Source organism: Ammodytes marinus (assembly GCF_949987685.1).
Source record: "Ammodytes marinus genome assembly, chromosome: 2".
Taxonomy (NCBI): domain Eukaryota; kingdom Metazoa; phylum Chordata; class Actinopteri; order Uranoscopiformes; family Ammodytidae; genus Ammodytes; species Ammodytes marinus.
In genome coordinates, this window is record NC_137231.1 from 17,594,213 (window position 1) to 17,608,781 (window position 14,569).

Sequence of the window (14,569 nt, forward strand, 5' to 3'; positions counted from 1 at the left end):
AATCATTTAATGCGACACAGGGGATTAATGGCTGCAGTCAATGTACGGATCTCCTCTCATTGTTTACATTTCGAAACGGTTTGTTCCTTGTGTTTTGTTGACTGTCATCGATACGAGTTAAACCCTAACCCCGAAGTTAGGACAAGTATCGCTAAATGAGGTCGAAAGGATTTTCCCTGAGACAGTATCAAGCCGACAAGCGGCGAACTAGCCCTGTGAGCTAACTATCCCAGCTCCATCTTTACTGAAGCGCCCGCTGCTGCTACGATGGCAAGTTAGTCTTTACCTCTCGTTTGGGCTTTGCTCCTTCTTGGACCTCAAGGGCAACCAAATGACTGCGGAATTATAGCGTCAGGTGAGCCTGAAGGCCGGACAACATCTTTGTTAGAGGAATATCGCAGGTTAGTTCACCTATGTGTTCATAAGTACAATGTTATTGTGTGCTGATTATCAAAGTCACAATGCTCCGAATGCGCAGATGCCGCTGTCAAAATGTCATCAATACAAGCCTGCAAGCAAGTGGGCAAATTATTGTGTAATTCTGTAACCCAGCTGGTTAAATCCCTGTTTTCCCAGCGTGCACAATGTTTAGCGTAACTCAAGCCTCCAAGTCCGACTTCCTGGACAAAGCCAGGCAGGCCAGGGAAGAAAGGAAAGGACAAAAAGACAAGGAGAAAGCAGCGACCAACATCCAAGCCTTGGTCCGGAGATTTCTCTGTCGCTGCAGACTCCAGAAGCAACTAAGGTAGTCTCCCATTTTCACCTGTGATATTAAGAGCTTTGAGTTCAGTATGTTTGCCATGAACATAGGTATTTGGTTGAAATAGAACCATTATCTCTCAGTTTCATTGTAATCATTGGCTCCCATATTTTCCTTCTGTGTCTTACCAGGAAAGATGTCGATGACTATTTTCAAGCTTCTGAAACTGGGACAACAAAAAGAAATGCGCTGTCAATTTTCAAAATTGCTCGCAAATTACTCTTCGTTTATCAGCAAGAAGATAAGATGGTGAGCTCTGAGGCTGTTCATACCGATATAACAATCAAGAATACACAAATAGAACAAGTTGGTTCACTTTTATGTAATGTTGTGTCTGTAGCCTTCTAATCTTTACACAACAGGGCTCATACTGGGCTGTGTGACTAACTTACATTTTTGATGTCATTCAGAGGTTCGAGAAGCTCTCTCGTGCTATCCTTGCCAGCATGGAGGCTGAGAATGAGCCGAAAGTATGTATCCATATGTTTATACCCTCCGCGCACCAAGCTTTTTTTTAAATGTGATTTTAGTCTCAGCGGCTGCTCTCCCATTTGGCCCTCAGGTCTGGTATGTTTCCTTGGCCCTCTCGAAAGACCTCACCATCCCCTGGCTCAAACAGATAAAAGATGTGCTGTGGATCTGCTGTCAGCGGCTGAAGGTTTTAAAGGTCAGTCCTGATTTGAACCTGGAAATACTTTTTTTCCTCATTTCATTTTATGACTTTAATTGCATTTATCACTATCTGTTATTTTCAGCCTGACATACTTCAGGACAATAAATTGGTAACTCTGTACCTCACCATGCTGGTGACCTTCACGGACACTTCAACCTGGCGGATAGTCAGAGGGAAGGGTGAGTCTCAAGTCAAGCTGAGATGGTTATTATAAGCATATCTTCTGTTATTGCAGGACACGCTTTCTGCAAAGAAAAACATCATATTTTTTTACCCCCCTCGTGATTTAAGGAGAAGCTCTCAGACCGGCGTTGACAAGGATTTGTGAAAACATCATGGGCCATCTCAATCAAAAGGGATTTTATGCTATACTGCAGGTTCAGTATTACTGCTAATACATCTTCTACTTTTATCTAGAAATGTGATGATGGCATAAAAAGGCATATTGTTTGTCATCTTAACTCCTTCGTTTAGATCTTGCTGACCAATGGCTTGGCTCGCTCTAAACCATCTCTCTCCAAAGGAACTCTGACGGCTGTCTTCACTTTGTCATTAAGGTGAGCTGGTGGTTTGACGGAACTGCCTGTTTGAGATTTATAAAAAGAGTTGATATTCCAGTTATATCCAATCCCCATGTAATTTAATCTAATGTTTCTCAGGCCAGTTCTTGCTGCGCACTTTTCCGACAACCTGCTAAGATCATTCCTCATTCACATCATGTCAGTTCCGGCCGTCGTGTACCACCTGAACGTGCTAACTCCAGAGGTAAACGTCCTGTCATTCAGCACCTGTTGTTTCATAGTGGCACTCTATAGAATTATTTGATCTTTAGAGAGTAGGATTTAATATCTGCTCTGACTCAACAGTGTATGGCGTCCATGCAAACGCACGGCCTGCTGAGGAAGTTCATCCTGTTTCTCAGCCGGGAGGAGCAGTGTTTGGACATCTGTGTGTGTCTCGAGGGGAGCCACTCACTCTGCTTACTTGGTATTGTGTAGTGTACTTGGTACAATATTCTATATAAATAGAGGCTTGCACTTTCATTGCTGCTGTATAGATAAGAGAATCAGTGTTTGTCTTGTGGACTTTTGATCTCTGCTGTTGTAACTGCATCCTTCACATGTTTGATAGGCAACCTGATTCACTTGGGCTTCCTTAATGAGAAAGTCCTTGAAGAGGAGGCCAACCATTTTGTGAAGGACTTGACTGACATGCTGTCCTACTGCCAGAGATATGTATCCCAGAAGAAGTCCAACCTTACTCACTGGCACCCCGTCCTGGGCTGGTTTTCCCAAACAGTAGATTACGGGTAAGTGGAATATTCTGAATTTGTTTGAATGAATGCAGTGACTTCAGGGGAGAGGTTGGAGGGCAAATCACTTCTCAAAAACATTTTAAATGAATGGCTTGATAGACTTGCTGAGGAAGAACTTAAGCTTTTAACAATTGACCTAAATAGACCTCATATTAAGCCATTGTATACAGCATGCCCTTAAAACATAGTTATTTGTTTATTGCCTGAGAAGATAACATATTTACTTTTGTATTTAAATAGTCTCTCACCTTTTTTTTAAAATAAAATAAAAAACAAAGTCAATTACATGTACTTGACTGTGTCTCCCATGTGTCTCCTCTTCTCTCTAGACTGAATGAGTCGATGCCGCTGGTCACTAAACAGCTTCAGTACCTTTGGGGTGTCTCGGTCATTCGGACACTCTTCAGCGACGTCCTCTCTAAAAAGCTGGAGAGTCAGGAGCCCACTCCCCCGCCCCCGCAACCCAGCACATCACAAAACAATCTACCAGTTAAAAGTGAGCTATAAACCCAAACCTATTCTAATATTTGAACATTGAGTGCAATATGTCAAGTTTAAAAAAAAGGGGGTTTGAAAGTTCTTTACATCGCTGTGTGTCTGTGTTTGGACAGGCCTCTTCAAGCGAGCGTTTCAGAAGTCGGCCTCTGTGCGGAACATCCTGAAACCGGTCGGAGGCAAGCGAGTTGACTCAGCTGAAGTTCAGAAGGTGTGCAGCATCTGTGTGCTCTACCAGACCACTCTGTCTACACTAACGCAAATACGACTCCAGATACTCACAGGTCAGTATCAGAATTAAAACATTTAAAAAATACATAGTAATAACCTACCACATTCTTTTAAACATGACTTGGAATATGTTTTTATTCTGCAGGTCTGACACATCTTGATGACCTCCTTCCTAAACTATGGGCCTTCATCTGTGAGCTGGGTCCTCAGGGAGGCCTCAAACTCTTCATGGAATGTCTAAACAATGATACCGAAGAGTCCAAGCAGCTCCTGGCTATGCTCATGCTCTTCTGCGACTGCTCACGGCACCTCATCACGTAAATTCACAAATTATTTTTATTTATTTGTTTTACTGTGTTTTGCACAAGGTGCCCGGCAATCTTTCACAACACAATGTTAACATGTTACAGAATACTGGACGACATTGAAGTCTATGAAGAACAAACATCTTTCAAGATCGAGGAACTCCTCACCATCTCCTCATTTCTGAACACATTTGTGTTCAAGATGGTATGGGATGGCATCTTAGGTGAGTGTGTGACCTCGCTGAGTTATGATGCAACTCATTGAAAAGGTATATTTCAACTGAAAAGGCTGTTATTTTGTATTTGATAGAGAATGCGAAGGGAGACAAGCTGGAGTTGTTCCACAGTGTTCATGGCTGGTTGATGGCGCTTTATGAACGGGACTGCAGGCGAAAATTCACTCCCGATGAGCACTGGTTACGCAAGTAAATACAAAACCAAAACACTGGATAGCTGTTTATATCCTAAACACATGTATATCTACCTTCTGTTTCAGGAAATAAGCTTTGTGATTACATGCAAAAAGCTCACTTTTACATCCTTGCTGTGCTGCATTCAGGGACCTCAAGCCCAGTCTGTTGTTCCAAGAGCTGGAGAAAGGCAAGAGAAGAGCCCAGCTTTTATTGCAGTACATCCCACATGTCATTCCACATAAAAACGTGAGTAAACAGGACGATGACATTTCAGGCAGAGTTTTTTTTTACATTTTAAGTTAATATAATTACTTTCCCTCTCATTTCAGAGGGTGCTGCTGTTCAGGAACATTGTCACGAAGGAAAAGGAAAGTTTAGGATTGATAGAAACGACCTCAGCTTCACCGCACGTCACCCACATTACCATTCGTCGCTCACGGATGTTAGAGGTATGGAGCCAACAGATCAGATAGATTCTTTTCAACCTTAAGTTGGTTCTGTAATGGCATTTGTGTTTCCCTGTATTAAGGATGGATACGACCAGCTCCGACGATTACCGCCAAATTCCATCAAAGGTGTCATCCGTGTGAAGTTTGTCAACGATCTGGGAGTGGACGAGGCTGGCATCGATCAAGACGGTGTGTTCAAGGAGTTCCTAGAGGAAATCATTAAGAAAGTGTTCAATCCCGCTCTCAACCTTTTCAGGGTAAGTCAGGCTGAATTCAAAGCCATTACACTGCTGCTCCTGATTATGACACTACTGCTGACACTGTTTTTTTATAATGTGATCATTGTTTTCCATAGACGACAAGCGGAAATGAGAGGCTGTATCCCTCACCCACGTCGTACATCCATGAGAACCATTTGCAGTTGTTTGAGTTTGTGGGGAAGATGCTCGGCAAAGCCATATACGAGGTATATTTGCGCTGACTGAGGAAAGGCTCTCACCCGTTGCTCTCATTCGGAATACTTCATTGTAGGTCATTACAGAGACTGTGTATTGTAACTGTAACGTCTGTGCATTCATAGGGCATTGTAGTGGACGTCCCGTTCGCCTCCTTCTTCCTCAGTCAAGTGATGGGCCACCACCACAGCACTTTCTACAGCTCTATCGACGAGCTGCCCTCGCTGGACTCTGAGTTTTACAAGAACCTCACTTCCATCAAGGTTCGCCTGGAGTTACACTCGGGACAATCTTGTTTTGTTTTTTTGTCAAATGTTCATTTCTATCTCACATCTTTTTTTCTTTTTTTTCTCAGCGCTATGATGGAGATGTAGGTGATCTGGGACTGACGCTATCCTACGATGAGGATGTTATGGGGCAGGTAAGAAATACATCTTTTTTTTTAAAGATTATGATGCAGGGTTCTTATATATACACACATTTTAAAAAAATAAACGCTGCTTTGTGTGTCTCTTTTACAGCTTGTCTGTCATGAATTGATACCTGGGGGGAAAACCATGCCAGTCACCAATGAAAACAAGTACGAAAAAACTTATCCAACTAAAAAAAAGTTTAAAGGCTACTGACCTATTTTAAAATTTGAAATATTCTCCTTTGTGGAGTCAATTGTAATCCCTATCTAACTGATAATTTCCCTTTTAGGATCAGCTACATCCACCTCATGGCTCACTTCAGGATGCACACACAGATTAAGGAGCAAACAGCAGCTTTCATTCGGGGCTTCCGCAGCATCATCAACCCAGAGTGGCTGCACATGTTTTCCACGCCCGAGGTTCAGCGCCTTGTTTCAGGCGACAATGCCGAAATTGATCTGGATGACCTCAAGTATGTGATATTTCAGAAGTGTCTTTTTAATGGGCAGAAGGACTGAATTCTTGTTCTTCTGTACTGTCTGTAAAGTAGGTTTCTCTCTATAAATGTATCATAAGTATTCCCTTTTTTTCCTTTATCTGTGGCTACTCGTCTTTATCAGGAAACACACGGTCTACTATGGAGGTTTTCACAGCAGCCATCGTGTCATCATTTGGCTGTGGGACATCCTATCCAGCGACTTCAATTCTGAAGAGAGGGCTATGTTCCTTAAAGTAACTAGACTTTTGTTTATTACTGTCATTAACCAAAAGCTTTACCTGCAAGGGGGTTTACCAACATCTTGCTTATTGTCTTTTTTATACGTGTTTTAACAGTTTGTCACCAGCTGCTCAAGGCCCCCTCTTCTAGGTTTTGCCTACCTCAAACCACCTTTTTCCATCCGTTGTGTAGAGGTTTCAGATGATCAGGTAAGAATTAAAAAAAGAAAGGGAGTTTAGGCTTCTTACAAATTGATTCATTATTGTGGTGGCTGGCATCTCTGTGTTATATTTGTACTGAAAAAGCATTTCCTGTGTTTAGGACACCGGCGACACCCTCGGCAGTGTTCTTAGGGGCTTTTTCACTATTCGTAAAAAGGAGCCCGGGGGTCGGCTGCCCACTTCATCGACGTGCTTCAACCTGCTCAAGTTGCCCAACTACAGCAAGAAAAGCATTCTGCGTGACAAGCTGCGCTACGCTATCAGTATGAACACAGGCTTTGAGCTCTCCTAACTCAGTGGCGTCTGGACAATCGTCACAGGAGGTTCATGTTAAGCAGCCTGAAACCAAGCCGGAGGCTCAGCTTACCCGGACTGGACCCTGGCAAGTCGAAAGGGCATCACCTAAACAAAACGGGGAATTGTGAAGGACCAACAAAACCCTCCTTTTGTCTCTCTTGAAGACTGGACGAGCTCTGCTCTACTTTAGCCCACTCCCATACATCACTGGTGGATGGTGTCTCTGCCGCACAATCCAATTTTGATTATCTGTCTTTGCCACTTTGCCACTCCCCAAAAATCCATATGTCGTGCGTTTAACTTGATGGAATACGGATAGACAGTTGCTAGATCTCCGTTTCTCAGGCTTAACAGAATCATTCTTGGATCTAACACTCCCATTTTAAGCAAACTGGAAAGCAATACAGATGCAATGCAAGCCATTAGACATGAGGTCGAAACCAAGCATCCCAATGTTAATACACTTATACGCTTGGACTCCATTACCCAAGCAAACTTTAGCTGGTATTGGATGAGTCTTAAAATGTTTTGCCGAACATAATGCATCTTTTATAAGTGGAAGACAAATCGATGTCTGTGTGTGTTTAACCTCCACGGAGGAGGAGTGACTCATAGTAGTGTTCCTGTGTTTGATTGCATTACAACCCATTACGACCCCACTCTATTTCTCAACTCTGAAGGACGCATAGGCCCCTCTGGTTTTTATCTTCACTGTCCATTTTTAAAATTACATCTGCCTCAGTTCTGGTGAAGCAACATTATTTCTTGACCCAGAGAAAAAAAAATGGATCCTGCTGCTGTTTGACTTATATAAGATGTCTTTGCTGAAGCATTTTTGCTAAACTGGAAATGCTTTGTCAGTATTATTTGTGTCTACACAGTAAAGCAGACCAAGCTTTTCATTTTCACATGGGGGCTTGACCACCACTTAAAAAAAAGAAGAAGAGTGAAGTTAATCAACGATGTAAGTATTTGTTCTTAAAACAATCCATCCTACTAAAAAAGGATATCTCACTACACCTTTTGAATAACGCTCAGTGCCTCATATAATCCCATCCCCCCTTTGCTCCGTCATGTCTGACTGTATCTTAACTGTAACCAATAACCACATATATTGGAAACAAGCCATAGAAACGGGGGCTATGTACCTGGACTAATTCTCTGCTCCTACTTACAAAAAAAGTGCAGAAACTCAACCACTCTACTGTCACTACAACACCAACAACAACACCGAAGAGGGCTTCACTACGATGATCTCTGGACTTTTGAAGCCATGTGAAAAATAATTTGAGGTTTTAAAAAAAAACGTTTTAACATGATGTCATGGAATGGTTCGTCAACAAAAATGTGGCTGCTTGATTTGACGTTCCCTTTGGATGGAAATGTTGCACACCTCTGCAGTTTGTAAAAGGGACTTGTGGGGTGAATGTTACCTTTCTATAAGTCGAAATATTACTTTACACAGGGTTCAATGAAATCATAAAGTTAATAAGGAGACTTTTCTGTACTTTACAGGAAAGAGGACTGCAACTTTCCAGTTAAGGGGTTAAAAGGAAATATAAAATCTTTACCAAGTTCTTTATTATGCAAAGAAAAAAAGTTTTAAGTTTTTTTTTGTCATGAATGAGTATGGATACTTCTGTTAATAATTAATACAAGCTATATAACATACTGGTCTTTGTTGCCATGTTTCTAACTAGTAATATCATGGCCACTAACTTGTGTGAAAACAACACACACACACACACACACACACAGCAGAGAAACTTTTTACCAAAATGACACTGGTTGTATTGAATTTACTTGCAGTCTACTAATAAGATTAAACTATTTTAAGATCAGACAAATCAGTCAGAGAGGATCTTGCTTCTGCTCTCCTCTTTTTAATCCATTCTCACTGTGAATGGATTCACACAGCCACACTGCTGCACTCGCGTGTTTGTCTGTGTTCAAAAGGCAATGAGAGATACCTCAAGAGCTCGTCAGATGAGGTCACTCATCGGTTTGAAAAATATGATGTCAAGAGTAGGCTAGGGTATACATGTACCAGTGGGTTGCTGATGCTGACTTAATACCCTTTCACTTTTAGTACAAAACAATAAATAAAAACCTGTTCGTGGACTGTTCCTACCCATTCTTGTGAATGTTTTCGTCTTTTACAGCCTCTTTAAAAGCTGCTGCACTACTGTGTGGACTCATGTGTGGTTTAAGGGATGATTATGTAGGCCTACTTTTTTGTCCATGTGTAGAATTTTTTTATTCCTTCCCCCTTGTAATGTTAAATGAGCTCCAGTTTATTTTTGCTGGTAATTATCAGCATAACTAGGCTGTACGACCGAGAAAGTCTCTTGTTTCTTCTTGAGGAACGTGCATGGCGGAATACGGTGTGATGGCGCACGTTCGACGTTGTGCTCGGCCCCTGCACTGAGTGGCTCTCCGTGAGAGGTCAACCAGGACAGTGGCGCTGGACCTGGTGCTGGGACTCAGCTGTCCACCTGCACATCGAGAACTATTATGAGCGGGACGCCTAGCCCTTCTCCTGCCCGATGGTTCAAAACTATTCGAAGGTTAATCACAAAAATCCATTTCAAATATACTTTTTTTCCAGTAAAGGTTCTTCCAGGAACTTTCAGTGAGCATATGTTAATTCATGGACCCCCTTTGGACAGAAGAGTTTGTGTTTCTAGGACGCCAGCTGTTGTTCAGGGTGAGCGTACCCTATGGCAAAGGCAATAAGAAAAACTATACAAATAGCATTCTTTGCACTGATGGTCTCCTTTGCTGTAACATTAATTTAGAGGAAAACTGAGTAAAAGTTCCTCGGCTCGTAGCACCTTTAATAGCGATGAAGTCATCTGACCTTGCAAAATAAGCAAGCAAATTAAATGCAAAGAATTATTTCGTGGGTGTAAGTTACTGCAGACAGAAACAGTGAATGAGACAACTGTTTTCCTTGATGCTCCTCTATATGAACCCTTGGACTGACTGGGTCTCACAGCTTTGTGTGTTATGTGATTGGCTGGAGTTGAGTTGGTAGGATTTTCCACTATCCTCTCTGCCTGTGGGGCTTTTACTTAGGCTTAACTCCACACTAGCTCCACTTTAAAAAGGCCAGAAGTGGAGACTTCTTGGCTGGAGTAAACATGAGTGGAAAAATGAAGGCATGCCATGCTTGTCAGAGGAACGGCCGCTTGACATGCAGAAGGTAGGCGTATAGATGGTGATGAGGTGGTTTTAGGATGTGTTTTTCTTGACCTGTGGTGTGAAAACTAGCAACTGGGCTGCTGTTTCAGGACCAGGCTGGGGGAGCCGTGTTTGAAGACCTACCCTCTGGAGTGTGTGGATCTGCTGAGGAGGGCAAGAGCTGCCTTCAGGGCTGGACGCACTCTCAAGGAAACCTTCAGATTGGCTCAGCTGGAGGCTGTGTTGCGGATGCTGGAGGATCATGAGTGTGACTTTGTGGATGCTCTTGGAAGGGACCTTCATAAGGTGAGGAGAGAGGGGAGCAGTTACTATTGCTACAGTGTTTGTGCGAGACTATGACGATGACATAATTGTCTAAATAGTAATAGTAATTTTGTGACATTTGACATTCCTTGTATGTTTTTTTTTAACCAGCCACGGTTTGAGACAATTGTGTCAGAACTGATTGTGGTCAAGAATGAGGCCCTTCATGCCATCAATAACCTAAAAACTTGGATGCATCCGCAGCCTGTGGAAAGAAACCTGGTGAGTGTTTAATGTTTTGTAAAATAATCTTCATATTAATATTGGGATCATTCCTTTCATGATGTACACAACCTTTTTGAGAAAAAGAACATTCCGCACTCGCTCCTATAAAGAAACGCATTGTGCCGGGCCCAGCCAAAGGAGATTAAAATTTAAGTTGCTTGGCTTTTTTGTAAGAATGAAGTGGGCTGAAGTGTTTTCTTTTTTAGTTGTTATACTCTGCCTGCTCACACTCATGAGAGCTCTGTTTTCACTTGTAACTTGCAAACACTGAGCTTTTCTGATTGGTGCAGGCCACCACATTGGACGAGTGTCTGGTAGTCAGTGAGCCGCTGGGGGTGGCGTTTATTATGGGGCCCTGGTGTAGTCCTGTCCAAATGTGCCTGGTGCCGCTGGTAGGAGCCATCGCAGCAGGTGCACAAACTCAACACGACCATTTTATCATCACACTAGCGCTATTTTATCTCACACAGGCTGCTTACTGATGATGTTTAAATCAATTTGTGTAGGAAACTGTGCAATCGTTAGCCCCTCGGAGTGTGCCGCTCACACAGCAGAGCTCCTTCATCGTCTCATCCCAATCTACTTGGACAATGTGAGTCATTACATAGTCGTACCAGACCTTCTTTTGTCTTGAAGTCTCACAACAAGGCTGATTTTTTATTTTATTTGGTTTGTTGCTAAAATATACTCGGTAACACTTTACAATAAGGTACACAAAAAAGAGTAGTTACTCTTCCAAAAAAGAGTGGTTGCTCTTCCAAAAAAGAGTAGTTACTCTTTTAAAAAGAGTAACTACTCTTTTTTAAAAGGGTAACTACTCTTTTTAAAAGGGTAACTATTCTTTTTTGGAAGAGTACTACTCTTTTTTGTGTACCTTATTGTAAAGTGTTACCATATACTCTAGTTTGAGTAAATTCTTGATATATAAAATAGGTAGCTGTATTTTTATTGCACACATATGAGCCTAATAACTCTTGCATGAATAGTTAATCCACAGTTTCTAAAGAGCAGTTTTATTATGACATGAGCATTTACTCTAGATGTGGTCAAATCTGTTCAAATGGAAAACATTTAATTGAAATGATTTCGCAGTTGTACTGTGTTTTGCCCGACATGAAAACCTGTAATGCCACCGTTCAAATGTAACAATTTAAAATTCTTGTTTTCCTCAAGGAATGCTTTCATGTGATTCTTGCAAGCACAAATGACTTGCCTGAAGTTGTGGAACTTAAATTTGACCACGTCTTCTTTACAGGTAAAGAAAACCTTGGCTATAAAATAATTTGATTATTCATTGAACTACTGTTGAATTGTTAAGGAATATCTGTCGATCTTTAGGAAACAGAGAGGAGGGCATCAGAATCGCTCAGGCTGCAGCTTGCACACTCACGCCTGTCACTCTGATTCTGGGAGGCAAGAACCCATGTTACGTGGACCAACAATGTGAGATTGCCACCACCGCACAGCGCATCGCCTGGGCACGTTTTCACAATGCTGGACAGAGTTTGGTGGCTCCCGACTATATCCTGTGCCACACGGATGTCAGAGCCCGGCTCGTTCAGGCCCTGAAGTGCTGCCTCATGCAGTTCTATGGTTCTGATCCCAGAGAGTCCCGCAGTTACGGACGCATGGTCAATCTAGAAATCTTCAACCGAATGAGAGACATGCTGTGGAGATCTGGCAAAGTGGCTGCTGGTGGGCAGGTGATCGAGGCAGAGAAGTACATCGGTATACATTCTCTATATGGCATTCTCTGAAACAAAGACAACCATGCCCATTGAATTTTATTATATTCATGCCTTTTTTAATTTATTGTCTGAAGCCCCAACGATTTTGACAGAGGTAGCAGAAACGGATCCCATCATGCAACGGGACGTTTTTGGTCCAGTTCTTCCTGTTCTGACTGTTAACGATACGGATGAAGCGATTGCCTTCATTAATAGGCATGGGAAACCCCTCTGTGTGTATGCATATTCCAGCAACAGCAAGGTACATGACCAGCGAAGATGCTCTGTATTCACTGTACTAGCCTGATTCAGCCGGTGTGTATTCTGACCATCTGTTGGCTTTCCTGAAATTGCAGGTCATCTCAAAGCTGATGAATGAGACCTCTAGTGGAAGCTTTTGCTCCAATGACAGCACCCTGCAAAGTCTGATGGTGGCACTGCCTTTTGGTGGAGTTGGTAAGCAGTGTGCAAAAAATGCCAAACGTAGTGGTGGAATAATATTAAGTACAGTATATTGATGCTTTCAACCCATTTCTCTTTTTTTTATAAACAGGTGCCAGTGGAATAGGTTCCTACCATGGCCGTTACAGCTTTGACACCTTCTCTCACAGGAAATCATGCCTGCTAAGAAGCAGGTTTGAGTGTGTGACCTATTTGCGTTATCCTCCCTATGAGGACTGCAATCTGTCCCTGATGACATGGGCCAGTACGTTGTCCCAAAAGAGCCAGGGCTGGTGCCAGATCATGTGACTGTGTGGGAGGGTGATGACTGAGCCATCTTGGGGAAGCTGAGTGCCCCCAAATGTAAACAGTCCTGTTATGCAAATGTATGCTACTGTATTAAAAATGTTTAAGAACAAACCTGCAGGGGTACAGCCACATATACAGTCCCCTCCATAAGTATCGGAACAGTGAGGCCAATTCCCTTATTTTCGCTGTAGACTGGAAACATTTGGGTTTGACACCAAAAGATGAATATGAGACAATAGCTCAACATTTCAGCTTTCATTTCCAGGTATTCACATCTGGATCCGGTACACAACTGAGAAGATATCATTATTTGTAAAGGAACACCACATTTTTAGGCGAGCAAAAGTATTGGAACAGATAGACTTTAAATAAATTAAAGTGAATAAAACGTACTATTTTGTCGCAAATCCTTTGTTTGCAATAACTGCATCAAGCCTGTGACCCATTGACATCACCAAACTTTTGCATTCTTCTTTTGTGATGCTTTTACAGGCTTTCACCGCAGCCTCATTCAGTTGCTGTTTGTGTTAGGGGGTTACTCTCTTAAGTCTCTTCTTTAGCAGGTAAAATGCATGATCTATAGCGTTTAAGTCTGGAGATTGACTTAGCCAGTCTAAAACCTTCCACTTCTTGCCCCTGATTAACTCCTTTTTTGTGTTTTGGGTCATTATCTTGCTGCATGATGAAGGATCTTCCAATCAGTTTGGTTGCATCTTTCCTTAAATTGTCAGACAAAATGTTTCTGTAAACTTCTGAGTTCATTTTGCTGTTGCCATCATGTGTTACATCATCAATGAAGAATAATGAGCCCGTCCCAGAAGAAGCCATGCAAGCCCAAGCCATGACATTGCAGGTTCATCTTGACAACAACACAGTAACACATGATGGCAACAGCTAAATGAACTTAGAAGTCTACAGAAACATTCAATCTGCCAATTTAAAGAAAGATGCAACCAAACTGATTGGAAGATGCTCCATCATGCAGCAAGATAATGATCCAAAAAAACTGCAAAAACAACAAAGGAGTTCATCAGGGGCAAGAAATGGAAGGTTTTAGACTGCCCAAGTCAATCTCCAGACTTAAACGCTATAGAGCATGCATTTTACCTGCTAAAGAGGAGACCGAAGGGAGTAACCCCCCAAAACAAACAGCAACTGAATGAGGCTGCGGTGAAAGCCTGGAAAAGCACCACAAAAGAAGAATGCAAACGTTTTGCGATGTCAATGGGTCACAGGCTTGATGCAGTTATTGCAACCAAAGTATTTACGACAAAATATTACGGTTTATTCACTTTAATTTATTTAAAGTCTATCTGTTCCAATACTTTTGCTTGCCTAAAAATGTTGTGTTCCTTTTCAAAAAATTATATCTTCTCAGTTGTGTATCAGATCCAGATGTTAATACCTGGAAATGAAAGCTGAAATGTTGAGCTATTGTCACATATTCATCTTTTGGTGTCAAACCCAAATGTTTCCAGTCTACAGCAAAAATAAAGGAATTGGCCTCACTGTTCCGATACTTATGGAGGGGACTGTACATCTGACAAGAGCAGGAGCCTAATCCATTGGTGACGATTGTAAAACCCACAAGAACAAGAGTTACTCTGCTGTAGAA

At 42.1% G+C, this 14,569-nt stretch overlaps 2 protein-coding genes across 2 annotated transcripts; both read left to right on the forward strand.

The window, feature by feature from the left end:
• Positions 1-24: 24 nt before the first annotated feature.
• On the forward strand, positions 25-8,853 carry ube3b (ubiquitin protein ligase E3B). The gene is made up of 27 exons (XM_080043004.1): positions 25-401; positions 577-745; positions 892-1,009; positions 1,171-1,230; positions 1,323-1,427; positions 1,516-1,612; positions 1,725-1,810; positions 1,908-1,990; positions 2,093-2,198; positions 2,300-2,420; positions 2,565-2,742; positions 3,078-3,244; positions 3,360-3,527; positions 3,620-3,791; positions 3,885-4,003; positions 4,090-4,204; positions 4,339-4,438; positions 4,522-4,641; positions 4,722-4,898; positions 4,997-5,107; positions 5,222-5,359; positions 5,452-5,517; positions 5,618-5,676; positions 5,799-5,981; positions 6,130-6,241; positions 6,344-6,436; positions 6,549-8,853. The coding sequence occupies exons 2-27, from the start codon at positions 585-587 to the stop codon at positions 6,738-6,740; spliced, it is 3,207 nt and encodes a 1,068-aa protein (XP_079899130.1). The 5' UTR covers positions 25-401; positions 577-584; the 3' UTR covers positions 6,741-8,853.
• Positions 8,854-9,888: 1,035 nt separating this feature from the next.
• aldh3b4 (aldehyde dehydrogenase 3 family, member B4) lies at positions 9,889-12,954 on the forward strand (the record flags this gene model as incomplete). Its single annotated transcript, XM_080043110.1, has 10 exons — positions 9,889-9,950; positions 10,039-10,234; positions 10,364-10,474; positions 10,768-10,888; positions 10,984-11,069; positions 11,651-11,732; positions 11,816-12,205; positions 12,300-12,466; positions 12,561-12,660; positions 12,758-12,954. The coding sequence occupies 10 exons, from the start codon at positions 9,889-9,891 to the stop codon at positions 12,952-12,954; spliced, it is 1,512 nt and encodes a 503-aa protein (XP_079899236.1).
• Positions 12,955-14,569: the final 1,615 nt, after the last annotated feature.